Below are 27,918 nucleotides of genomic sequence, written 5' to 3' on the forward strand. Positions count from 1 at the left end.
AATGACCCTGGGGAAGCAGGCAAAGAAAGAGACCATTATATAACCCCAGCAGCACAGACATTAAGGGCCTCATTGAATAAATGGGACCTCCCGAGACTGAGAAGCTTCTGTAAAGCAAAGGACACTGTCACTAAGACAAAAAGGCAACCCACTGACTGGGAGAAGATCTTCACCAACCCCGCAACTGACAAAGGTCTGATCTCCAAAATATATAAAGAACTCAAGAACTAGACCGTAAAAATCTAATCAACCCAATTATAAAATGGGGCACTGAGCTGAACAGAGAATTCTCAACAGAAGAAGTTCAAATGGCCAAAAGACACTTAAGGTCATGCTCAATTTCCTTAGCAATCAGGGAAATGCAAATCAAGACAACTTTAAGATACCGTCTTACACCTGTCAGAATGGCTAAAATCAAAAACACCAATGATAGCCTTTGCTGGAGAGGTTGTGGAGAAAGGGGTACCCTCATCCATTGCTGGTGGGAATGCAAACTTGTGCAACCACTTTGGAAAGCAGTGTGGCAGTTTCTCAGGAAATTCAGGATCAACCTACCCCTGGACCCAGCAATACCACTCTTGGGAATATACCCAAGAGAGGCCTTATCATACAACAAAAGTATATGCTCTACTGTGTTCATAGCAGCATTATTTGTAATAGCCAGAACCTGGAAACAACCTAGATGCCCTTCAATGGAAGAATGGATGAAGAAAGTATGAAATGTATACATATTAGAGTACTACGCAGCAATAAAAAGCAAGAACTTCTTGAATTTTGCATACAAATGGACGGAAATAGAAAACACTATCCTGAGTGAGGTAAGCCATACCCAAAAAGAGGAGCATGGGATGTACTCACTCATATTTGGTTTCTAGCCATAAACACAGGACATTGAGCCTATAATTAGTGATCCTAGAGAAGCTAAATAAGGAGAACCCAAAGAAAAACATATAGGCATCCTCCTGAATATTAACCTTCATCAGGCGATGAAAGGAGACAGAGACAGAGACCCAATTTAGAGCACCAGACAGAAATCTCAAGGTCCAAATCAGGAGAAGGAGAGAGAGTACGAGCATGGAACTCAGGACTGCGAGGGGTGCACCCACACACTGAAACAATGGGGATGTTCTATCGGGAACTCACCAAGGCCAGCTGGCCTGGGTCTGAAAAAACCTGGGATAAAACCGGACTCGCTGAACATAGCGGACAATGAAGACTACTGGGAACTCAAGAACAATGGCAGTGGGTTTTTGATCCTACTGCACGTACTGGCTTTGTGGGAGCCTAGGCAGTTTGGATGCTCACCTTACTAGACCTGGATGGAGGTGGGTGGTCCTTGGACTTCCCACAGGGCAGGGAACCCTGATAGCTCTATGGGATGACAAAGGAGGGGAACTTGATTGGGGGAGGGGAAGGGAAATGGGAGGAGGTGGCGGGGAAGAGACAGAAATCTTTAATAAATAAATAAACGGAAGAAAAAAAAAAGAAAGAGACCATTAATGATTGTAAACTTAGGAAGTCCTTCTGCACACATAGGGAGCTAAAGCCACGATTCACCTCTCTGTGGTGTGCAGTCTCTCCAAAGAAAGAGGGGGACAACAGGCAAAAAAGAAAAATAAAACTAAAAAGGAGAGGACTAGAGATGGAAATGATTATTCACATTCTGGAGGAAGGTAACTCACTAGAACACTGCCACAACTGTTTACTTCTAGAGAACCAGAATGGCTTCCTGAGTTCTTCTGAAACTAGTAAGACTGAAGGGGGTAGGATTTCTAATTAAATGTCAGCTGGACACTGAATGGAAGCAGGCTGCTTTCTGCAAATTCGAGAACACTATAGGCTCCTATAATCGACAGATGCAAAAACTTTTTTTTTCATTTTCAATTTCAAAACAAGATATTAACCCTGGCTGTTTGGAACTCACTGTGAACCCTGGTTGTCCTGGAAATCTCTGTAGACCAGGGTGGCCTCCAACTCAGAAATCCACCTCCCTGTGTCTGCTACATGCTGGGATAAAATAGCATTCCCACACCTCCTGGATTGGAACTCACTCTGAAGCCTAGGCTGATCTCAAACTCACAACTAAGTACCAGCCTTCCTCTGCTTCCCTACTGCTGGGATTTAAGGCATGCTCAAGAATATGTAGTTTAGCTCTCTCTCTCTCTCTCTCTCTCTCTCTCTCTCTCTCTCTCTGTCTCTCTCTCTCTCTCTCTCTCTCTCTCTCTCTCTCTCTCTCCCTGTCTCACTTCAGAAAATTGGTTGCTGCCTCTCTCTCCTTTCCTCTCTCTCCCTTCGCCTTTTTCCTTCCTTACATCAACTACTAATAAACTCTATATCCCCCACACCAAAGAAAAATACCTATCTTAAATTGACAAAAAGATCAGCATTGTCAATGGGAGGTTGGTGGGGTGGCACGTACCTTTAATCCAACATTCAGGAGGCAGAGGCAGGCAGCTCTCTCAGATCAGGGCCAGCTTGGTCTACAGAGCTACTGCCAGGACAGCCTACAAAGCTATGTACAGAAACCTCGTCTCACAAAAACATTGAATCTAATTTCCTTTGTTTAGTTGTTTTCCTGACCATTATCCATAACTTGTAACCAACACACTAAACAAAGACAGACCATCCATAATCCATATTTGGGAAATGGGGGCATAGTTTTCTAGGGCGCTTCCTGCTGATTGGAGGAACTGATAATCTTATGGGGGACACAAAGAAGATTTAGGATTATGGTCAAGTCCTGACTGGATTATTCGGTGAGGCTGGATCATCTCAGAAGCAGTCTTGAAACTACTGTGGAGGTGGAAAACAGAGGAAACAGCAACAGAGGTGCTCTAAAATGTTGAATCATCTAGGCCATCTGTCCCTATGAGATATTTCAGGGGGTCTCTCTTGAAGAATCCTTATTTTTTTTTAAACACTGAATGGACCCACAGCCTCTCACTTCATGTGGAACCAAAAGCAAAACTTCTCCAAAGTAAAATATCCTTTGAATTAAAAATTTTGAACTCACAGCCTTTTTGAAATATCTAGGTTGGACTAATCCAGCAGACTTCTATCTACTCAAATGTCTTTTGGCGCTGATTTTGGCTTTTTGAGATAGGTTTTCTGTGTTTCTTTGGCTGTCCTGAATCTAACTCTAGACCAGGCTAGTTTTGAACTCAGTTCTCCCTACCTCTGTTTCCCAAGTGCTAGGATTAAAGGCGTGTGCCACACCCATCTCTTTTGTTTTAAGGGCTTCATCCTTTTCCTCTCACAAGCCTACATATATTTTTGAACCCATTGTAAACCATTTATAGCCTTTTCCCCCCACCTGAATCTGCCTTCCTGCATCTCTATCTTGTTCTGACCACAGAGTCTCTAATCTGCTAAACAGCATGGCTAGGATTAGAGCTGCGGCTTTGGCAGCTGGTTCTGCTTCATTCCTTGCCTTCCTAATAATAGTCTAGCTTCACGGTGACACTAGCAGTAGCCATGTTTTTGTTACAAGTCTGGCGTTAAGGTCCTAGCCACTACCAAGAAGCCCGTGTACTGCTCATTAACACCATTTAAGTGTAGGTGAAAGAGAATCTCAAAGGAGCTGGGAGGAAACCAGGCATAGTAGCACAAGCCTTAAATTCCAGCACTAGGGAGACATAGACAGGCAGATCTCTGTGAGTTCGAATCCAGTGTGTCACTGAATTTGTGGACAGCCAAAAATACAGAGAAAACCTCTGAGAGTTTATTGCTGCTAAAGCTTAGTCAGGAAGCTCCTTTAAAAAAAAACAAAAACAGGTGGGTAGGTTTGGGCTCAAATTCCTGGAGCTAGAATTCCAGTCCCAAGTCTCCATGGGAGGGTGGCCAAAAAGACTCAGGTAACCAACTTTTTCATAAACTGGCATACAAAACAATTGGGTGCTTAATGAAGCAGGATTAGTAAAAACTCAGAGAAATTGGAGTTCAACCTGAAGATCTGAATAGCAATGCAGCCAGTCTCTGTCTCTTACCTAAAGCTCAAACTGAAAATGGTGATCTTTCCTCCAGGAATCTCAGAATGAGACTGTGAGAGCTGTCTCCTTCCATTTTATAATCCTCTCTAGGGCTGGGATTAAAGTCATGCACTGCTGGTTTCTACGGCAACCAGTGATGCTACTGGGATTAAAGGGCTGTGTTACCACTGCTTGGCTGTAAGACTGAACAATGTGGCAATTTTACTCTCCAGAGGCAAGCTTTATTTATTAAAATACAATCGAAGCTGGTCTGTGGTGGCACACGCCTTTAATCCAAGCACTTGGGAGGCAGAAGCAGGCGGATCTGTGAGTTCAAGGCCAGCCTGGTCTACTAGAGCTAGTTCCAGAACAGGCTCCAAAGCCAGAGAAACCCTGTCTCAAAAAAACCAAAAAAACAAAAAATACAACTAAAATGCCACAACAGAGAAGACTAGAGATGGGAAGGAAAATTCACATTCTAGAGGAAGGAAACTCACTAGAACAATAAATACCAAAACTGTTAATACTTCTAGAGCACCAGAACAACTTCCTGAGTTCTTCTGAAACTAGGAAGACTGAAAGGGGCAGGATTTCTAATTAAATGTCAGCAGATAGCTCAGCCTTTTCATTTGGACACTGAATAAATGGAAGCAGGCTGCTTTTCTCAAGTTTGAGGACAGTATAGGCTCCAGGATGAGGAGTCCCTGCATCAATCAGCAGATGCAAATTACTTGTTTCATTTTCTATTTAGATACAAGGTAGTAACCCTGCCATTGTGGAACTCACTGTGAACCCTGGCTCTCCTGGAGATCCCTCTGGAGACCAGGTTAGCCTCCACCTCCGTCTGTTCCATGCTGGGCTCAAATAGCATGCCAACACCTGCTGGAATGGAACTCACTGTGTTGACTATGCTGACCTCAAACTCAGAGATCAGCCTCCCTCTGACTCCCTTGTGCTGGGATTTAAGGCATGGCTTGTGGGGCCAAAGTGGCACATGCCTTTAATCCCGCACGCCTTTCTATAGCCGGGCTGTGGTGGCACACGCCTTTAATCCAAGTACTTGGGAGGCAGAGGCAGGCAGATCTGTGAGTTTGAGGCTAGTCTGGTCTACAAGAGCTAGTTCCACGACAGCCTCCAGAAGCCAGAGAAACCCTGTCTCGAAAAGACCAAAAAGAAAAAGAGAAAAGAGAAAGTGGCAAGTACATTTGGAAGCATTGGTACAGGAGACCACTTCCTAAATAAATATAATCCCAGCAACACAAACAGGACCTCCTGAAACTGAATACTTCTGCAAAGCAGGAACAAGACAAAGGTCAACATGACGAAACAACAGCCTACAGAATGGGAAAAGATCTTCACTAACCACACAGACAAGTCTGATCTCCAAAATATACAAAGAACTCAAGAACATGGTCACCCAAAGAACACATAATCCAATAAAAAAAATAGAGTACATACCTAAACAGACAACTTTCAGAGGAATCTAAAATGGCTGAAAGACACTTAAGGAAATGTTCAACACCCTTAGTCGATAAAGAGATGCAAATCAAAACTCTGATATACTATCTTACACCTGAAAGAGTGGCCAAGATCAAAAACACCAATGGCAACTTATGCTGGAGAGGTTTTGGGGGAAAACAAAGAACATTTCTGCATTGCTGGCAGGAACGCAAGCTGGTACAACCCCTTTGGATGTCAGTGTGGTGATTTCTCAGGAAATTAGGAAACAACCTTCCTCAAGACCAAATAATACCATTTTGGGATATATAGTCAAAGAATGCTCCATCATGCCACAAGGACATGTGCTCAACTCTGTTCATAGCAGCTTTGTTTATCATAGCCAGAACCTGGAAAAAACCTAAATGCTCCTCGATCGAAGAATGGATAAGGAAAATGTGGTACATTTACACAATGGAGTACTACACAGCAAAAAATTAAATAAATAAATAAAAATAGCGACAGCTTGAATTTTGCAGGCAAATGGATGGAGCTAGAAAACATTATTTTGAGTGAGGTAACCCAGAAACAGAAAGACAATTATCACATGTACTCACTCATAGGTGGTTTTTAAGAAGCATAAAGCAAAGAAAGCCAGCCTTCAAACCACAAACCCAGAGAACCTTGACAACAATGAGGACACCAAGAGAGTCTTACATAGATCTAATCTACATGGGAAGTAGAAAGTAGAAAAAGACAAGATCTCCTGAGTAAATTGGGAGCATGGGGTCCTTGTGGGAGAATTAAAGGGAGGAGGGAAGAGGCAGGGAGGGGAACAGAGAAAGATGTAGAGCTCAATAAATATCAATTAAAACAACCTCCAAAAGCAAAAGAAACAGAATTCCCTGCAAACTAAAAGAACACACACAGTATTTGAAGCACAGACAAGGCTAAACTGGGCTGCATAGATGGTGGAGCTGGAGGACTTACCTGAGTTGGATACTGGTGATGGGCCTCCAAATCCAGGCAGGGCAACTTGTGTCTCCAGGTTTCAGAGACTCTGTGGGTTTCTCTGGCTGCTCTGACTCTTTATAACCCTTTCCACTGAACCCGCCCCTTTGTAGTCACACCCTCCCAGACTAATTCCATATTCTGATTCTAAAACCGAGTCTAATCTTACTCCATCTGGGATTTTGTTGATGTTGGATCAGATCTAAACACAGGGAAAAACTTAGACTATAACTATGATTAACTTATTCATTGAAAACAGCCAGAAGTTCTACACACCTTTAATCTCAACCCTTAGGTGGCAGAGGCAGGCAGGTTGGAGTTCAAGGCCAGCCTAGACTAGAGTCTAGAGTCTAGGATACACAGTGAATCGATCAATCTTTCTTTCTTTCTTTCTTTCTTTCTTTCTTTCTTTCTGTCTTTCTTTCTTTCATATATATATATATATATATATATATATATATATATATATATTGGATTTTTTGAGACAGGGTTTCTCCGTAGCTTTTGGTTACTGTCCTGGAATTAGCTCTTGTAGACCAGGCTGGCCTCGAACTCACAGAGATCCGTATGCCTCTGCCTCCTGAGTGCTGGGATTAAAGGCATGCGCCACCACCGCCCTTTCTTTATGTTCTTTTCTTTTTTTTTTTCTGAGACAGTGTTTCTCTGTAGATTTGGAACCTGTCCTGGAACTAGCTCTTGTAGATGTACTGGCTTCAAACTCACAGAGATTTTTATGCCTCTGTCTCCCAAATGCTGAGATCAAAAACACGAGCCACTACTGCCCAGCTGAGAATCTGTTCTTTGAAGAACATAAACAAACACATAAATAAATAATCCATCCATTGTTGCAGTCCAGAAATACTGAACTGTTAATTTTCATCTATATATCTCACGTTTGAATTTTTTGAGACAGGATTTCATCATGAAGCAAGGATTAACTGGCACTCTTTATTTTGCCCAAAATGGACTCCAACTGTCGACAATAGTCCTGTGTCACCCTTGTGTTACAGTGTGAGAGCTGCCACACCTGTATGAGATTTCTTTTCACAGGAACAGCTAGTTCTGAGGCAAGGCTGGCCTTGAACTCAGAGATCCACCTGTCTCTACCTCCCCCAGTGCTGGAATTAAATTCTTGTGCCACCTTGTCTGGATGCAGGTCACTTTTTCCTTTCTTTTATTCTAGATATTTTAATATTTTGTCAAATATTGATTCCTTTCTTCTTTCTGTTATTTTTTAAAAATAATTTTTTTCAATTTACATTTCCACTACTCTTCTCATCCCTCCCGTCGCTTGCCCTCCCACCCATTACTCATTCACTTCATATGGGTGAGGGCTCCTATGCTGAGTCAATGAAGTTCAGCACACTAAGTTGGGGCAGGACCGAGATTCGCCCAGCTGCGTTAATGCTCAGCATGACATCCCACCATATGGAATGGGCTCCAAGAATCTAGCTCATGCATCAGGGATAGATCCTGGTCTCACTGTCAGGGGCCCCTAAGAGAGTTCAAGCTTCTCCACTGAGTTCCATGAACTCTAGACCAACAATTGTGGAGCCTCCATGCGACTGAACTAGGCCTTCTCTTTGTGCCACACAGTGAAACCACCACACTGCTTTCCAAAGTGGTTGCACAAGTTTGCATTCCCACCATCAATGGATGAGGGTACCCCTTCCTCCACAACCTCCATCAACCTACCCCAAGATCCAGTAATACCACTCGTGGGAATATACCCAAGAGATACCCGATCATATGACAAGGGCATTTGTTCAACTATGTTCATAGCAGCATTATTTGTAATAGCCAGAACCTGGAAACAACCTAGATGTCCTTCAATGGAAGAATGGATGAAGAAAGTGTGGAATATATACACATTAGAGTACTACTCAGTGGTAAAAAACAATGACTTCTCAAATTTTGCAAGCAAATGGATGGAAATAGAAAACACTATCCTGAGTGAGGTAACCCAGACCCAAAAAGATGAACATGGGATGTACTCACTCATAATTGGGTTCTAGCCATAAATAAAGGCCATTGAGTCAATAATTAGTGATCCTAAAGAAGCTAAATAAGGAGGTGAACCCAAAGAAAAACATATAGCTCTCCTCCTGGTTATGGGGAGTAGACAAGATTTCCGGGCAAAAAATAGGGATCTTGGGGGTGGACTGGGAGGGGGGTAAGGGGAGATTGGGAGAGAAAAGTGAGAAGGGGAGGATGGGAGAACTTGGGGGAACGGGATGATTGGGATAAAGGAAGGTTGGATAGGGGAGCAGGGAAGCACATATCTTAATTAAGGGAGCCATCTTAGGGTTGGCAAGAGACTTGGACCTAGAGGGGCTCCCAGGTGCCCAGGGCGATGTCTGCAGTTAGTTCCTGGGGCAACTGAGGATAGGGAACCTGAAATGGCCCTATCCTATAGCCATACTGATGAATATCTTGCATATCACCATAGAACCTTCATCTGGCGATGGATGGAGATAGAGACAGAGAGCCACACTGGAGCATCGGACTGAGCTTCCAATGTCCCAATGAGGAGCAGAAGGAGGGAGAACATGAGCAAAGAAGTCAGGACCACAAGGGGTGCACCCACCCACGAAGACAGTGGGGTTGATCTATTGGGAGCCCACCAAGTCCAGCTGTACTGTGACTGAAAAAGCATGGGATAAAACCGGACTCTCTGAATATGGCGGACAATGAGGGCTGCTGAAAAGCCAAGGACAATGGCACTGGGTCTTGATCCTACTTCATGTTCTGGCTTTGTGGGAGCCTAACCAGTTTGGATGTTCACCTTCCTAGGCCAGGATGGAGGGGGGATGACTTTGGACTTTCCACAGGGCAGGGAACCCTGACTGATCTTCAGACTGGAGAGGGAGGGGGAGAGGAGTGGGGGGAGGGGGAGAGGAGTGGGAGGAGAGGGAGGGAAATGGGAGTCTGGGAGGAGGTGGAAATTTTATTTTTCTTCATTAAAGTTACATAGCAAGGAGGACCCTAATTGGGACACATGTATCTCCCTGGGATACAAGTAAAGCTTGTACAGAGAAAAGGAACACTGATCTCAGTTTTAACAATGCTTTGACATGTCCCACAGAACTGTGTCTCTTTTCAGAGAAAGACATGTCTGATTCTCAATAAAGCTTTTCATGAAATTAATACACTTTCAAGAGAACGTGATTATCTCTCAAAGTAAAGCTTTTACAGAGAAAAGGAACACTGTTCTCACTTCTCACAATGTTGTGACATGTCCCACAGAACTGCATCTCTTTTCAGAGAAACACATGTGTGTTTTTCACTAAACCTTTTCATGAAATTAATACACTTTCAGAACAACGTGATTACCTTCTAAAGTAAAGCTTGTACAGAGAAAAGGAGCACTGCTCTCACTTCTAACAATGCTTTGCCATGTCCCAAACAACTGCTTCTCTTTTCAGTAAAACACATGTACGTTTCTCCCTAAAGAATTTTATGAAATAAATATCCTTTCTTTTAAAATTTTTTATTGAGAAAAAGAAAAAAAGTTTCCACCTCCTCCCAGCCTCCCATTTCCCTCCCCCTCCTTCCACCGTTTTCTCGCTTCCCCAACTCCTCTCCCCCTCCCTCTCCAGTCCAAAGAGCAGTCAGGGTTTCCCTGCCCTGTGGAAAGTCCAAGGTCCTTCTCCCTCCGTCCATGTCTAAGAAGGTGAACATCCAAACTGGCTAGGTTCCCACAATGCCAGAACATGAAGAAGGATCAAAATCCCATGCCATTGTCCTTGGCTTCTCATCAGCCCTCATTGTTCACCATGTTCAAAGAGTTGGGTTTTATCCCATGCTTTTTCAGTCACAGTCCAGCTGGCCTTGGTGAGCTCCCAATAGATCAACCCCACTGTCTCAGTGGGTGGGTGCACCCCTTGTGGTCCTGGCTTCCTTGCTCATGTTCTCCCTTTTTCTGCTCCTCATTAGGATGTTGGAAGCTCAGTCCGATGCTCCAGTGTGGGTCTCAGTCTCTAACTCCATCCATCACCAGATGAAAGTTCTATGGTGATATGCAAGATATTCATCAGTATTGCTATAGGATAGGGTGATTTCAGGTTCCCTATCCTCAGCTGTCCAAGGAACTAACAGGGGACATAGCCTTGGGCTCCTGGGAGCCATTCCATTCTAGGTTCAAGTCTCTTGCCAACCCTAAGGTGGCTCTATTAACTAAGATTTGTGCTTCCCTGCTCCCCTATCCAACCTTCCTTTATCCCAATCATCCTGTTTCCCCAAGTTCCCCCCATCCTCCCCTTCTCACTTTTCTCTCCCCTTCTCCCCTTACCCCCATCCCAGTCCACCCCCAAGATCCCAAGTTTTTTGCCCGGCAATTTTGTCTACTTCCCATAGCCAGGAGGATAATTATATATTTTTCTTTGGGTTCACCTTCTTATTTAGCTTCTTTAGGATCACCAATTATGGACTCCATGACCTTTATTTATGGCTAGAAACAAATTATGAGTGAGTACATCTCATGTTCATCTTTTTTGGTCTGGCTTACCTCACTCAGGATAGTGTTTTCTATTTCCATCCATTTGCACGCAAAATTCGAGAAGTCATTGTTTTTTACCGCAGCATAGTACTCTAATGTGTATATATTCCATACTTTCTTCATCCATTCTTCCATTGAAGGACATCTAGGTTGTTTCCAGGTTCTGGCTATTACAAATAATGCTGCTATGAACATAGTTGAACAAATGCTTTTGTCATATGATAGGGCATCTCTTGGGTATATTCCCAAGGGTGGTATAGCTGGGTCCAGGGGTAGGTTGATCCTGAATTTCCTGAGAAACCACCACGCTGATTTCCAAAGTGGTTGCACAAGTTTGCATTCCCACCAGCAATGGATGTGGGTACCCCTTTCTCCACAACCTCTCCAGCAAAGGCTATCAATGGTGTTTTTTAGTTTTGCCATTCTGATAGGTGTAAGATGATATCTCAAAAATGTTTTGATTTGCATTTCCCTGATCGCTAAGGAGGTTGAACATGACCTTAAGTGTCTTTTGGCCATTTGAACTTCTTCTGTTGAGAATTCTCTGTTCAGTTCAGTGCCCCAATTTTTAAATGGGTTAATTAGCATTTTAAAGTCTAGTTTCTTGAGTTCTCTATTTATTTTGGAGATCAGACCTTTGTCTGTTGCGCGGTTAATGAAGATCTTCTCCCAGTCAGTGGGTTGCCTTTTTGTCTTAGTGACAGTGTCCTTTGCTTTACAGAAGTTTATCAGTTTCAGTAGGTCCCATTTATCAATGTTGCCCTTAATGTCTGTGCTTCTGGGGTTATACATAGGAAGCGATCTCCTGTGCCCATCTGTTGTAGGGTATTTCCCACTTTCTCTTCTATCAGGTTCAGTGTGTTCGGGCTGATATTGAGGTCTTTAATCCATTTGGACTTGAGTTTGTGCACGGTGATAGATATGGGTCTATTTTCATTCTTCTACAGGTTGATATACCAGTTGTGCCAGCACCATTTGTTGAAGAAGCTTTCTTTCTTCCATTGTATACTTTTAGCTCCTTTATCGAAAATGAGGTGTTCATAGGTTTGTGGGATAAAATCTGGATCTTCTATACGATTCCATTGGTCGACTTTTCTGTTTTTATGACAGTACCACACTGTTTTCAATACTGTAGCTCTGTAATAGAGTTTGAAGTCAGGGATAGTAATGCCTCCAGAAGATCCTTTATTGTGTAAGAATTTTTTGGCTATCCAGGGTTTTTTGTTTTTCCATATAAAGTTGATTATTGTCTTCTTAAGATCTGTGAAGAATTTTGATGGGACCTTGATATGAATTGCATTGAATATCTAAATTGCCTTTGGTAGAATTGCCATTTTTACTCTGTTGATCCTCCCAATCCAAGAGCAAGGGTGGTCTTTCCATTTTCTGGTATCCTCTTCAATTTCTTTCTTCAATACCTTAAAGTTTTGTCAAATAGATCTTTCACTTCCTTGGATAGAATTACCCTAGGATATTTTATGCTGTTTGTGGCTATCGTGAAAGGTGAAGCTTCTCTGATTTCCCTCTCTGCTTCCATATCATTTGTGTATAAGAGGGCAACTGATTTTTTGGAGTTGATCTTGTATCCTGCCATATTACTAAAGGTGTTGATCATCTGTAAAAGTTCTTTAGTGGGGTTTTTGGGGTCGCTTATATACACTATCCTATCATCTGCAAATAACGAAAGTTTAACTTCTTCCTTTCCAATTTGAATCCCCTTGATCCCCTTATGTTGTCTTATTGCTATTGCTAGAACTTCTAGCACTATATTTAAGAGGTATGGAGAGAGTGGACATCCTTGTTTTCCTGATTTTAGTAGGATGGCTTTGAGTTTCTCTCCATTTAATTTGATGTTAGCTGTCGGCTTGCTGTATATAGCTTTTTTTTTATATTTAGGTATGACCCTTGTATCCCTAATCTCTCCAATACTTATATCATAAAGGGATGTTGAGTTTTGTCAAATGCTTTTTCAGCATCTAATGAAATGATCATATGGTTTTTTTCTTTCAGTTTATTTATGTGATGGATGACATTGATAGATTTTCGTATGTTGTGCCAGCCCTGCATCTCTGGGATGAAGCCTACTAAATCATAATGGATAATTTTTCTAATGTGTTCTTGGATATGGTTTGCCAGTATTTTGTTGAGGATTTTTGCGTCGATGTTCATGAGTGAGATTGGCCTGTAATTCTCTTTCTTGGTTGAGTCTTTGAGTGGTTTTGGTATCAGAGTAACTGTAGCTTCATAAAAGGAATTTGGCAATGCCTCTTCTGCTTCTATATTGTGAAATACATTAAGGAGTATAGGTATTAGGTCTTCCTGGAAGATCTGGTAGAATTCCGCATTGAAACCATCTGGTCCTGGGCTTTTTTTGGTAGGGAGGTTTTTGATAACAGCTTCTAATTCTTCAGGACTAACAGGTCTATTTAGATTGTTCACCTGGTCCTGGTTTTACTTTGGTATATGGTATTTATCTAAAAACATGTCCATTTCTTTTACATTTTCCAGTTTTGTGGCATACAGGCTTTTGTAGTAAGATCTAATGATTCTCTGAATTTCCTCTGTGTCTGTGGTTATGTCCCCATTTTCATTTCTGATCTTATTAATTTGCATATTCTCTCTCTGCCGTTTGATTAGTTTGGATAGGGGTTTATCAATCTTATTGATATTCTCCAGGAACCAGCTTTTTGTTTCATTGATTCTTTGGATTGTTTTCTGTGTTTCTATTTGGTTGATTTCAGCCCTCAGTTTGATTATTTCCAGTCTTCTACTCCTCCTAGGTGAGTCTGCTTCTTTTTTTTCTAGAGCTTTCGGGTGGGCTGTTAAGTCTCCAATGTGTGCTTTTTCTGTTTTCTTAAGTGGGCACTTAATGCTATGAACTTTCCTTTTAGGACTGCTTTCATAGTGTCCCATAAGTTTGAGTAGGTTTTTTCTTTATTTTCATTGAATTCAAGGAAGACTTTAATATCTTTCTTTATTTCTTCCTTAATCCAGGTATGGTTCAGTAGTTGACTGTTCAGTTTCCATGAGTTTGTAGGCTTTCTGGGGGTAGCATTGTTGTTGAATTCTAACTTTAATCCATGGTGATCTGATAAGACACAGGTGGTTAAGAATATTTTTTTGTAACTGTGGAAGTTTGCTTTGTTACCGAGTATGTGGTCAATTTTCAAGAAGATTCCATGAGCTGCAGAGAAGAAGTTATATTCTTTCCTATTTGGGTGGAATGTTCTATAGATGTCTGTTAAGTCCATTTGCTTCATTACCTCCAATAATTCTCTTAATTCTCTATTAGGTTTCTGTCTGATTGACCTGTCCCTTGGAGAGAGAGGTGTGTTGAAGTCTCCTACTACTAGTGTGTGTGGTTTGATGTCTGCCTTGAGTTCTAGTAATATTTCTTTTACATAAGTAGGTGTTTTTATATTGGGGGCGTATATATTCAGGATTGAGACGTCCTCCTGATGAATTGTTCCTGTTATGAGTATAAAGTGACCGTCTCAGTCTCTTCTGATTGATTTTAGTTTGAAGTCAGTTTTGTTAGAAATTAGTATGGCCACACCTGCTTTTTTCTTAGGACCATTTGCTTGAAACACCTTTTCCCAACACTTTACTCTGAGTAGGTGCCTGTCTTTGTGGTTGAGATGTGTTTCTTGCAAACAGCAGAATGTTGGATCCTGTTTTCGTATCCAAACTTTTAGCCTGTGCCTTTTTATAGGTGAATTGAGCCCATTAATATTAAGTGATATTAATGACCAGTGATTGTTTACTCCGGTTATTCTTATTGCTTTTGGTAGTAGAGATTGTGTCTCCCTTCTTTGAGATGTGCTCGTGAAGGGTCATTAGATGCCTGGGTTATTGTAGGCAGTGTTGGCAGTGTTGGATTCCTTGGGTTGCGATTTTCCTTCTATTACTTTCTGTAGGGCTGGATTTGTGGCTACGTATTGTTTAAATTTGTTCTTATCCTGGAATGTCTTGTTTTCTCCATTGATAATGAACGATAGCTTGGCTGGGTATAGTAGTTTGGGTTTGCATCCATGGTCTCTTAGCTTCTGCAGAACCTCTATCCAGGACCTTCTGGCTTTCATAGTTTCCATAGAGAAGTCAGGTGTATGTCTGATCGGTTTACCTTTATAAGTTACTTGCCCTTTTTCTTTTGCAGCTCTTAATATTCTTTCTTTAACCTGTATATTTTGTGTTTTGATTATTATATGGCGAGGAGATGTTTTTCTTTGATCCAGTCTGTTTGGTGTTCTGTATGCTTCTTGAATATTTAAATGAATATCTTTCTTTAAGTTGGGAAAGTTTTCTTCCATAATTTTGTTGAAAATATTTTCTGGGTCTTTGAGCTGTGACTCTTCTCCTTCTTCTATTCCTATTATTCTTAGGTTTGGTTTTTTTATTGTGTCCCATAGTTCCTGAATGTTTTGTGTTGAGAATTTGTTGGCTTTGCTGTTTTCTTTGATCTGTTCGTTTATTTTCTTTATGGTGTCCTCAGCATCTGAGATTCTTTCTTCTAGCTCTTGTATTCTATTGATTATGCTTGTTTCTGCAGACTCTGCTCGTTGGCCTAGATTTTCCATATCCAGCTGGTCCTCAGTTTGTATTTTCTTCTTTGCCTTCATTTCAGTTTTCAATTCTTGAACTGTTTCCATTACCTGTTTGATCGTTTTTTCTTGGTTTCCCAGGGTATCATGTACGTATTTACTCATTTCTTCAAACTTTTTGTTATACTTCTCATCCATTTCTATAAGGGCATTTTTTACATGTTGTTTAAGGGACTCTATTGTCTTCATAAAGTCGATTTTTTCCACTTCTTCTGTGTTAGGTTGTTCAAATACTTCTGTTGTAAGATCATTGGGTTCTGGTGTTTTCATGTTGTTTTTCAGATTATTGGGTGAATTCTTGCCTTGGCGCCTGCCCATCTCCTCCTATTGATCCTATCCAATGGGTCCTTTAAAAACCGGATCAGGTGTCCCTGCTGGCCAAGGGCTCCGCTTACAAAATGCCCTCATTCTCTTTCGTGGTTCCTGCTGCAGGCCAAGAACCCTCTCACCCCTCTGAAGGATCTTCAGGACAGGACCAGGCTCCCCTTGTGCCAGTGACCTGGCCAACCAAAGGCCTACTTCTTTGATTCAATTGTAGTAGGGCGATCTGCTCTCCTTATTGCACGCCTGTCACCGCTGCTGCGCCGGTCCCCGGAAGCCTCTTCCTATATGCGGTGTTGCTCCGCTGCTCCTGGCCGCCGCTGCTCGGCCTCTGTGCGTCTGGCCGAGCCGCCGCTCCGCCTCTCCTGGATCCTGTTTTCTTATCCAATCTCTCAGCCTGTGCCTTTTTATAGGTGAGTTGAGTCTATTGACATTAAGTGATATTAATGACCAGTGGTTGTTTATTCCGGTCACTTTTTTAGTAGTAGAGTTGGTGTGTTTCCCTTCTTTGAGTTGCGCTGGTGAAGGGTCTCTAGATGTCTGAGTTATTGTGGTCATTGTTGGACTCCTTGGTTAGTGATTTTCCTTCTATTACTTTCTATAAGGCTGGATTTGTGGCTACGCATTGTTTAAATTTGTTTTTATCCTGGAAAATTTTATTTTCTCCATTTATAGTGAATGAAAGCTTGGATGGGTATAGTAGTCTGGGCTTGCATCCATGTTCTCTTACTTTCTGAAGTACATCTATCCAGGCCCTTCTGGCTTTCATGGTTTCCATAGAGAAATCAGGTGTAAGTCTGATAGGTTTACCTTTATAAGTAACTTGACCTTTTTCCTTTGCAGCTCTTAATATTCTTTCTTTATTCTGTATGTTTTGTGTTTTGATTATTATATGGCGAGGAGATGTTTTTTTTTTTGGTCCAGTCTATTCGGTGTTCTGTATGCTTCTTGAACCTTCATAGGTACATCTTTCTTCAGGTTGGGAAAGTTCTCTTCTATAATTTTATTAAATATATTTTCTGGACCATTGAGCTGCACTTCTTCTCCTTCTTCTACTCCTATTATTCTTAGGTTTGGTCTTTTTATTGTGTCCCATATTTCCTGAATGTTTTGTGATGAGAGTTTGTTGGACTTGCTGTTTTCTTTGATCAGTGCATTTATTTTCTCTATAGTATCTTCAAAATCTGAGATTCTTTCTTCTATCTCTTGTATTCTGCTGGTTATGCTTGTTTCTGTAGTCTCTATTCATTTACCTAGATTTTCCATGTCCAGCCGGCCCTCTGTTTGTGTTTTCTTCTTTGCCTCCATTTCAGTTTTCAAGTCTTGAACTGTTTCCATTATCTGTTTGGTTGTTTTTCCTTGGTTTCCTAGGGTATCATTCACTGATTTATTCTATTCTTCAAACTTTCTGTTATCCTTCTCATCCATTTCTATAAGGGCCTTTTTTACATGCTGTTTAAGAGCATCAATCACTTTCATAAAGTCAATTTTTTCTACTTCTTAATTAAGGTGTTCATGTCCTCCTGTTGTGAGGTCGCTGGGTTCTGGTGGTTTCATGTTGTTTTTCAGATTGTTGGGTGAATTCTTGCATTGGCGCCTGCCCATCTCTTCCTCTGAATGCTTCCCTATGGATCTTCTTTTACAGGATCAGGTCTCCTTTCCTACTGATATTCCTTCCCAGTGATCGCACTCCCCAGTGATGGCTCACCTGGTGCTCCAGTGATGTCTCTCCTGATGGCGAGATCAGATCTCCGTGCCCAATGATGGCTCTCCTGGTGCCAAGATCAGATCTCCGTGCTGGTTGGGTAGCTCGTAAACAAAGCACCTACCTTGCTTGCTGCAGGCAGGCTATTGAATCAAAGGAGCTCCCGCCTGCTATGTTGCCCTCGGGATTCAGCCCCAGCACCTCAAAGAGGGAAAGGAAGCAGAAAGGGGGAGGATTCTGGATGCAAACTGGGTGGGATAGGAAGAGAGAGGCAGTATGCTGGGAGTATAGGCCCAGCAGGAAGCCCAGGAAGTATAGGGAGAATGAGGAATGTCTGAGTTCCCTGACCATGGCTGCTGCCGCGGGTCCGAATCTCACCCCAATGATGGCTCTCCTAGTGCCGAGATCAGATCTCCGTGCTGGTTGGGTAGTCGTAAACAAAGCGCCTACCTTGCTTGCTGCAGGCAGGCTATTGAAACAAAGGAGCTCCTGCCCACTAGGTTGCCCTTGGATTCGGCCCCAGCGCCCCAAAGAGGGAAGGGAGGCAGAAAGGGGCTAATCTTAAATTTTTTATCATTATATAGAATATATTTTAAATATATGAATCACATATGCAGTATGCTATAGCAGAGCTAACCATATATTTTTATCATTATCTAAAAGTACATGCTAATTTAAAGTACTTGAGACTTTTTTCTTAGTCTAGAAGGAGATATCATGAACAGGGCTCACTGGGATTGTTTAGAGCATTTTCTTAGACAATAGCTACATATATACACAGAGAGTATACGCTACCTTACATGTACATACATAGGGTTAAATCTAAATTGTACACACAAACACATATATTAAACAGGGTTTGAGAAAAATAGTAAGGGAGAACAGTATTGAGCAAGACAAAGACTCTCTCTCTCTCTCTCTCTCTCTCTCTCTCTCTCTCTCTCACACACACACACACACACACACACACACACTCACACTCAGAGCCATATTAAAATCTAGACTCCAGAGATAAACACTGATGTCTGCCATTCTGAGTCTGCTTATCTCTCGTACCATGAGGACATCCAGAACCATCTATTTTCCTACATAGATCCTGATTTCACGTTCGGGACTGACTAGTATTCCACTGCGCATGTGCCGGCTCTCCAACCATTTCCCTGGGTGGTGGACCCCTAGGCTGCTGAGGGCCTGGACTGCTGGCCACGGCTCTGCCTGTCACCTGTCATTCTCATTGTTGTCTTTCAGGGCAGCTCCTCGGGAAAAGGCACAGCTCTCAAGGGCAGGTCAGATGCCGACCTGGTGGTGTTCCTTAACAATTTTTCCAGCTTCGAGGACCAGTTAAACTGACACGGAGAGTTCATCCTGGAAATTCGGGAACAGCTGTACGCATTAGAGTTGAAGTTTGAGGTTCAGAGTTCATGGTGGTTCAACCCCCAGGCACTTGGCTTCACACTGAGCTCCCCACGACTTCAACAGGAGGTGCAGTTTGATGTGCTGCCCGCCTATGATGTCCTGGGTAAGGCAGTCAGCCTCAGCGCCCCCTTCCATCCTCTCTCTCATCTTTCCTGTGTGTGTGTATGTGTGTGTGTGTGTGTGTGTGTCCACACATGTACAGATCTATGCACATGTTTGCAGGTGTGTGTAAAGACCAGAGGCCAATCTTGGATGTCGGTTACTTGGGAGCCTAATTTGTTGAGAGGCTGACTTGGAATTTGCTGGCCCACCTTGGTGGCTCTGGCAGTATGCAGCTGGGGTCAGTGGGGTGTGAGCTCTGATGGAGCTGCACTCCCAACCTCGGGCAACCCGGAGCCTCGGCATGTTTACTAGGTACAGCACAGGGTGGGGGACGGGTGGCTGGTGTGTAGTTGGTGTCCAGAGGACTCAGGCTGTAAACAAATATACTCAGATATATTCGCTCAGGCTTCCTCCACTCCCTGCGAGAAAGCCTGGTTTGTTTGTCTTGTTTTGAGAGAGGTTAAACCTTGATCTGGAACTGGCTGGTGTGTGTGTGTGTGTGTGTGTGTGTGTGTGTGTGTGTGTGTGTGTGTGCTCCCCAAAATTACAAATTGTCCAACTCTACCCAAAGACAATCAGGAACACCCATGAAAGCACAGTGGGGGTTTGGGAAGCTTAGAGAAAGGTTGAGGCTTTACATTTGGGGACACAGCTCCCCCTGTTGACCACTGTGTGAACTGCTGTTATTAACTTAGAGACAAGGTCATTGCCCTTGACTTAAGAGAGCCATAGAAACAGCACAGATCTCAATTATCTCCCCGGCAATTTTGTCTACTTCCCATAGCCAAGAGGACAACTATATGCTTTTCCTTGGGTTCACCTTCTTACTTAGCTTCTTTGGGATCACCAATTGTAGACTCCGTGACCTTTGTTTATGGCTAGAAACCAATTATGAGTGAGTACATCCCATATTCATCTTTTTGGGTCTGGGTTACCTCACTCAGGATAGTGTTTTCTATTTCCATCCATTTGCATGCAAAATTTGAGAAGTCATTGTTTTTTACCGCAGCATAGTACTCTAATGTGTAGATATTCCACACTTTCTTCATCCATTCTTCCATTGAAGGGCATCTAGGTTGTTTCCAGGTTCTGGCTATTACAAATAATGCTGCTATGAACATAGTTGAACAAATGCTCTTGTCATATGATAGGGCATCTCTTGGGTATATTCCCAGGAGTGGTATTGCTGGGTCCAGGGGTAAGTTGATCCCGAATTTCCTGAGAAACCGAAACACCGATTTCCAAAGAGGTTGCACAAGATTGCATTCCCACCAGCAATGGATGAGGTGGGATGGGGGTACGGGGAGATGGGGAGAGAAAAGGGAGAAGGGGAGAATGGGGGGAACTTGGGGAAAAAGGAGGATTGGGATAAAGGAACGTTGGATAGGGGAGCACGGAAGCACAATTCTTAGTTAAGGGAGCCACCTTAGGGTTGGCAAGAGACTTGAACCTAGAGTGGCTCCCAGATGCCCAAGCCGAGGTCCCCAGTTAGTTCCTTGGGCAGCTGAGGATAGGGAACCTGAAATGACCCTATCCTAGAGCAATACTGACGAATATCTTGCATATCATCATAGAACCTTCATCTGGTGATGGATGGAGACAGAGACAGAGACCCACACTGGAGCACTGGACTGAGCTCCCAAGGTCCCAATGAGGAGCAGAAGGAGGGAGAACATGAGCAAAGAAGTCGGGACCACGAGGGAAGCACCCACCCACTGAGACAGTGGAGCTGATCTATTGGGAGCTCACCAAGGCCAGCTGGACTGTGACTGAAAAAGCATGGGATAAAACTGGACTCTCTGAGCATGGCGAACAATGAGGGCTGATGAGAACCCAAGGACAATGGCACGGGGTTTTGAACCTACGTAATATGCTGGCTTTGTGGGAGCCTAGCCAGTTTGGATGTTCACCTTCCTAGAAATGGACGGAGGGGGGAGGACCTAGGACTTACCACAGGGCAGGGAACCCTGACTGCTCTTTGGGCTGGAGAGGGAGGGGGAGAGGAGTGGGGGGAGGGGGAGAAGGGTGGAAGGAGGGGGAGAAGGGTGGGAGGAGGGGGAGGGAAATGGGAGGCTGGGAGGAGGAGGAAATTTGTTTTTGTTTTTTTTTCCTTTTCTCAATAAAAAAAATAAATAAATAAATAAATAAATAAATAAATAAAAAGAAACAGCACAGAATCTTAGGCAGCAGAGAATGAGAGACCCGTCTGGGAGTACGAGCAGGGCAGCATGCAGTGGAAAACTGCAGGAGGCTTGGATACCTGCCTCTGCAGGGGTGCAGAGGGCGTGACCCAGAAAGACCTGGGAGGTGATTCTCCAGAAGGCTGTCTTGGTCATGGACATCCCCAGGCAGCTTTCCAGTAGGGAAGTGGGGCCACCACAGTAGGACCGCCTTGGAAATGACAGTGAGTGACAGCCCCAGAAAGGACCTCACTCACAACTCTACCCAAGACGACTTAGTCAATGCCCCATTGTGTGGTGGACCTTGAAGCTGAAACTCTCCTGGGTCGCTGAGTGACAGGCATGTCCCAGTATCACAGAGTGATTTTGCCATGTGCCAGCATCAAAGCCTGATGGTAAGGTCTGCCACAACCGTGGCCACACACGTGCACACGCCTGAGACACAGCCTGCTGACTGTCTAGTCTACACAGATGTGCACACGCCTGAGACACAGCCTGCTGCCTGTCTAGTCTACACAGATGTGCACACACCTGAGACACAGCCTGCTGACTGTCTAGTCTACACACATGTGCACACACCTGAGACACAGCCTGCTGCCTGTCTAGTCTACACACATGTGCACACACCTGAGACACAGCCTGCTGCCTGTCTAGTTTACTCAGATGTGCACACACCTGAGACACAGCCTGCTGCCTGTCTAGTCTATACACATGTGCACACGCCTACGACACAGCCTGCTGCCTGTCTAGTCTACTCAGATGTGCACACACCTGAGACACAGCCTGCTGCCTGTCTAGTCTACTCAGATGTTCACACACCTGAGACACAGCCTGCTGCCTGTCTAGTCTACCCAGATGTGCACACGCCTGAGACACAGCCTGCTGCCTGTCTAGTCTACACAGATGTGCACACACCTGAGACACAGCCTGCTGCCTGTCTAGTCTACTCAGATGCGCATACGCCTGAGACACAGCCTGCTGCCTGTCTAGTCTACGCAGATGTGCACATACCTGAGACACAGCCTGCTGCCTGTCTAGTCTACGCAGATGTGCACTTGCACCCACACACAGTCACACAGCCATATGTGTTCCCTAGCCTGCTGCCTAACCACTCTACAAGCTCAGGAAACAACACACACACCCTACTCCTCTTAGGACCTGGGCAAACAAAACCACATGATACTCATTTAGGTACGACAGAAAGTCATCCAGTGAAAACGCACAGCTGTTGGTGAGACAGCTCAGTGGATAAACACAAGCATGAAGACATGAGTTCAAATACTCAACACTCACCTAAACAGAAAGGAGCACAATTGACCTCTAACCGAGGACTTACATGACCAGAGACAGGAGAATCTCTGTGGTCTGCTGGTCTTCTCAAAGGGAGACACCTTATGTCTTCCCATGAACACTTAACATAAGTGTGTACTTTCTCCCAAACACACACAAACGATATATACACCAGACAAAAATACGACAGAGACACCGTAAGCCGGTCCATGATATAAAATATATCAAAGTGCTCCACAGTAAACTCCAACACAAGCAGGAGTGTACACACATGACATGCACCGTGCAGAAGATGCTGGACACCAGGGCACGGTTGGCCATTATTAAATGACCGTGCAGCTCTCTTGTGTATGACCTCAGTGTGCTGTTTCCTCCCACCACTGTCTCCAGGACCATTTGGTGGCAGGAACTTTGCAGGGCCGCATGATGCATGCAGTCCTGAGGTGAGGGATGACACATGGATGAATGGGGAGTGATGCTTGCTAAAACTCTGATCGCTTCACTGAACCCCATAACCTGTGAACTTGTCACCCCACAGATAGACCCAGAAATGCCAGAGAAGGGCTGGAGAATTAGCTGAGTAAGGCCTCATTTACAGGTCATGTCAGCACTGACAGGAAACCTGACCCCCAAATCTACAGAAGGCTCATCCGTGAGTGCACCTCCCTGAGGAAGGAAGGCTAGTTCTCCACCTGCTTCACCGAGCTCCAGAGAAACTTCCTGAAGGATCGTCCACCCAAGCTGAAGAGTCTCATCCGCCTGGTCAAGCACTGGTACCAACTGGTATGGCATCTGGTCCAGCCACTGTGGGCCACATCTTACAGGGCAGAGAATGGAAGGGGTGATGAAGAGGAAGAAAGATGAGGAGCAAGGTGGGAGGGAAGGAGTGGTGGGAAGGGAAAGAGAGCTGAGAGGTGAAGGGGAAGTCAGGGAGGAGATGCTGTAGGAGAGGGAAGGGGGGAGGCTGGGAGGGAGGGAGGGAGGACGAACCTGGGAGGAAGGAGGACTTCCCATGTTGTTAGGAATGATTTCTTCTAGTCCAGTTTCCGTTCAGCTAACTCACTCTTCAGCTGCATCTAATTCACTGTTCATGAGTCATTGTGAACTCTGGATTTCTCTTTCTTTGTTGCATTATTTAGAGACAGGGTCTCACTAGGAAGCTATTGATGTCCTGGAACTCACTATGCAGACCAGGCTGGCCTTGAACCCACAGTTCTGCCTACCTCTTCCTCCCATTGCTGGGATAAAGGTGTACACCATCTCACCCTACTGTATCTTCAGATTTCTGGTTCTTTCTTCATTCCTTCTTTCCTTTCTTTTTCTTTCTTTCTTTCTTTCTTTCTTTCTTTCTTTCTTCTTAAACATGCACTGGTACCTACTATGGCTTAGATTTTCCTGATGTGTCAAGCTATGCTTTCTTTACATTCCCATCCTGCAATATTTCTGGAGTTTTTATATGTGTGTGAGATAGATCTGGTGTGGTATATGTATACCTGCTCTTGGGAGCACCTGTCTATGTGTGTGCATGTGTGTACATAAGCATGTGGAGACCAGAGAGCGATGCCAGGTCCTCAGTCACTCTCCACCTTTTATATCCAGACAGGGTCTCACACTTGAGCCCACAGTGTGCTGAATTAGCACTTCTGGATCGTCATATAGTCCTGGGGACCCCCATTTCCATCCACTTAGGCTGGGATAAGGAGTGGGTTTCCTCACGAGCCTGACAGTCATGTGTTTTCTGGGATCTAAGCTCTGGTCCTCACCCTTGCAAGGAGAGGGTGGCACTTTACCCACTGGGCCCTCTCCCTAGCCTTTCCCCAGTTATTTCAGCCCTGTGATAAAACCATCAATGGTGAGCACCATTACTATCCCGCCCCTACCCTCACTCCCTGGCTATCAATCACTGTGTCATGATTCCTCCTGTGCCTGCCGGTAAATGCTCAGTCTCTGTGCATCACACGGTCTCCATGTCAACCACACAGCCCTTGGCTATAGCATGGTAGTGCACATAGACTGAATCTACAAGGACGGGTATGACTGTGTGTCAGTAAGCCTGTGATGACATCAGGTGGCAGCTGAACTGACCCCGTGAGAAGTGGTCCCCACACAGCTGACAGCCCTGGTTTTTTTTTGTTTTTTTTTTTTTCGAGACAGGGTTTCTCTGTAGCTTTGGTGCCTGTCCTGGAAACTAGCTCTTGTAGACCAGGCTGGCCTTGAACTCCCAGAGATCCACCTGCCTCTGCCACCTGAGTGCTGGGATTAAAGGTGTGCCCCAGGCTGATAACCCTGTTCTCCTCACTGCCTTCCTCTTCTCAGTGTAAGGAGAAGCCGAGGAAGCCGCCGCCCCCACAGTATGCCCTGCAGCTGCTCACAGTCTACACCTGGGAACGTGGGAGTGGAGTCACTGAGTTCAACATAGCCCAGGGATTCCGGACAGTCTTGGAACTGGTCACCAAGTACAGGCAACTTCGAATCTACTGGACAAAGTATTATGACTTTCAAGACAAAGAAATCTCCAATTACATGCACAGACAGCTCAGAAGAATCAGGTAGCCTGTCCCCTCATGACTCAGTTCCTCACCAGGGGCTCCAGTCTATAGCAGTGGAAATTGGGAGGTGGGAGCTCCATCTCCTGTTCTGCCACTGTGCTGGGCACTGTCCTGCTGTTACCTGATTGACATGAGGACCTGTAGCCCTGGGAGGCAGGGGTGGGTTCTCCTGTCTGCAGATGAGGAGACCAAGGCTCTGACCTTGTCCAGACCCAATCAGTAGAGAGGAGAGTGCATGGAGCCGGAACTGAGCTGTAACAGTATGGTAAGGGCTGCGAGGCACAGAACAGTGCTGGACTAATGAACAGTAAACAATGCAGTAGACTTGTTACAGCCTTGATCGTGTGTTGCGTTCTACCCTCACACCTCATCCTTTGAGATGGGCTGGTTCAACTCTCTCCATTTCACAGACCAGAGAGGCTGAGGGACCTGACCCAGGACACACAGCTACTAAAGGGTATAGGATTGGAACACAGCCCTTCCAAGTCATGTCCAGGGATCTCTCCAGGCCTTATGCTCTGGGACAGGAACTCAGGACAAACTGTCAATAGCGGAGCTCTGCTGGGCTCCTCCCTGTCCCTGTGCAATGTCATCTGTGGCACTGGTCAGCTGGTCAGCTCACTCTCTGAATGTTGCTCTGCAGGCCTGTGATCCTGGACCCGGCTGACCCAACAGGGAACGTGGCTGGTTCCAACTCAGAGGGCTGGCGGCAGCTGGCAGAAGAGGCTGCAGCCTGGCTACAATACCCATGCTTTAAAAACTGGGATGGTTCCCTAGTGAAACCCTGGGATGTGCCGGTGAAAACTTATCATCGTCTTGTCCTCTTGCACACAGATCTGGTCACACCACCTATTTCAAGAATATTCAGACAAAGATGCCCAGGCTTATAGGTTTTCCTGCCACACTGATTGCTTTACAGTTATTCTCAGAAATTGACACATCACCCCTGCAGAGTTCCTGTCACTTGGCCTCCTATGGAAGGACAGCCTCTCCTCTGACTGTCTGATTTGTGTTCAGGCTCCTTCCTATATTCTTTATTATACACTGGGTCCTCACACATGCTCTGTCCTGTGGTCTTTATCATACAGTAGCTCACTGGATCTGCACACACACTTGTCCTGTGTTCTTTATCATAGAGTACCTCAGTGGATCTGCACACACGCTCGTCCTGTGTTCTGTATCATAGAGTAGCTCACTGGATCCTCACTAGGGCTCTACAAGGTGGACTTAATAGCATCCTTGTCTTTCTGGTTGAACAAGAAGGCTCAGGGCTGGGGATATGGTTTAGTCAATAAACACTTGTCACATAAGCAAGGGTAAGGAGCTTAATATCATCCCCAGGATCGTGTGAATAAGCCAGACAATGCACTTGCCATTGCAATGCATGGACAACAAGATTCCTGCCCTGGTTGGTGAGGGAGCATAGTCTCCTTAGTGAATTCCAGTCCAGGGCAATCCAAATGCCAAGGTGGACAGCAGTTGAGGGCTATAGTGTTCTCTGTTGATTGTGCACACACAAATACATATATACACAAACATATATACACATGCAAATGCACATGCATACAGAAACACACACACACACACACACACACACACACACACACACACACCCTTGGCCACTAGGGTGAGAAAGCTGAAGCCATTGGCTCAGGAATGCTCAGCTAAGGAGAGGAGGGGCTGGGATTCTTGTGAACTTTGAAGCCAGTGCTCAGGTCCTTGAAGCAGCCCGTCTTTCCTGTCTCATCATCATGTGGCCAATGGGACTCAGCAGGGCCGTGTCTCAGCCAAAGAGTCACAGAGGGACTTGTACTTGGACATTTCCTCTCACTGGACAGGGAGCTATCTAATGCTAGGGAAGCGATGAGGTCATGCGTGGACTCAGGATGGAGCTTAGCATGGGTGCATGGATGTGGGAAGCAAACCTCAGGTGGTCAGGAAGGAAAGGAGAAGGGACTCAGGAGGAAGACAACTGTGCCTGCTGTGGTCTTTAGGACTGTCTCACAGTAGACTGTGGCTTGTCCCTTCTCTTATTTGGCAGATCTGTTACGGAATGAGGGGAACTCAGGTAGGGCTTTGTACACCTTCAACTGGCTAAGACCCCTGTCCATCCCCAAAAGTCCTGATGGCCATCTTCCCAACATGGGGATGCACTGTCCCTTCTTCTGAGGGGCTCCAGGTGTCCAGGCATGGTGCCCACCCCCAGGGCTCATTTTCATCTGCTTCCAAGTAGCAGTGCGGGCTCATGAAATGATCATGTGTTTTCTGTTACAGACGGAAGTTCGTGTCCCACAACAACAGGTTAGCTATTTTTCTTTGTTGTTTTTGATTGTTTTGATGTGGGCTTTAGCTATGTAGACCAGGCTGGCCTGGAGCTCACAATCCTCCTGCCTCAGGGCTGGAAAGACTGCAGTGTAGGCCTGATGTACTCTGCCTTTCTTCTTCCCCAGGTGAACGAGAACGGGACATTCATCTCCTGTGAGCACAGCAGCATCTGCCCGGAAGGCTCCAGAGTCAGGGGATGTGCAGGCTTTGACCAGAGAGGGCAGGATACTGCCCAAGGCCCCAGGGAGGGAATGTCCAACCTGGGGTCAGACTCCAGGCTTCCGATCCCTGCCTGCTGAGTCTTCCATCCTGTCCCATCATAGACAGCCTTTCTCATAGCCTGCTTCATCCACCTTATCCTCTGACAGTGTTCTCTGGGGAACATGAGATTCAGAAGGGCAGGGAAGAACTCAAGTTTGACTTCTGTCTGTGCACCTGTTCTGTCCAATGCCTGATCAACAACAATAAACCACAGCAGATGCAATGAGGGTGTGCGAAACGAGCCAGATACCACC

General features: G+C 44.7%; 1 protein-coding gene across 1 annotated transcript; it reads left to right on the forward strand.

Annotated features, from left to right (window-relative positions):
* Position 1: 1 nt before the first annotated feature.
* Positions 2-27,702, forward strand: Oas1 (2'-5'-oligoadenylate synthetase 1). The gene is given in 7 exon segments (XM_041648663.1): positions 2-19; positions 18,790-19,060; positions 23,128-23,312; positions 24,846-25,078; positions 25,722-25,875; positions 27,353-27,379; positions 27,529-27,702. Coding segments are annotated over 7 exon segments (1,062 nt in total).
* Positions 27,703-27,918: the final 216 nt, after the last annotated feature.

The sequence above is a fragment of the Microtus oregoni genome, unplaced genomic scaffold (genome assembly GCF_018167655.1).
Source record: "Microtus oregoni isolate MIOR12 unplaced genomic scaffold, Mior012 000003F_ref0000135, whole genome shotgun sequence".
Lineage (NCBI taxonomy): Eukaryota > Metazoa > Chordata > Mammalia > Rodentia > Cricetidae > Microtus > Microtus oregoni.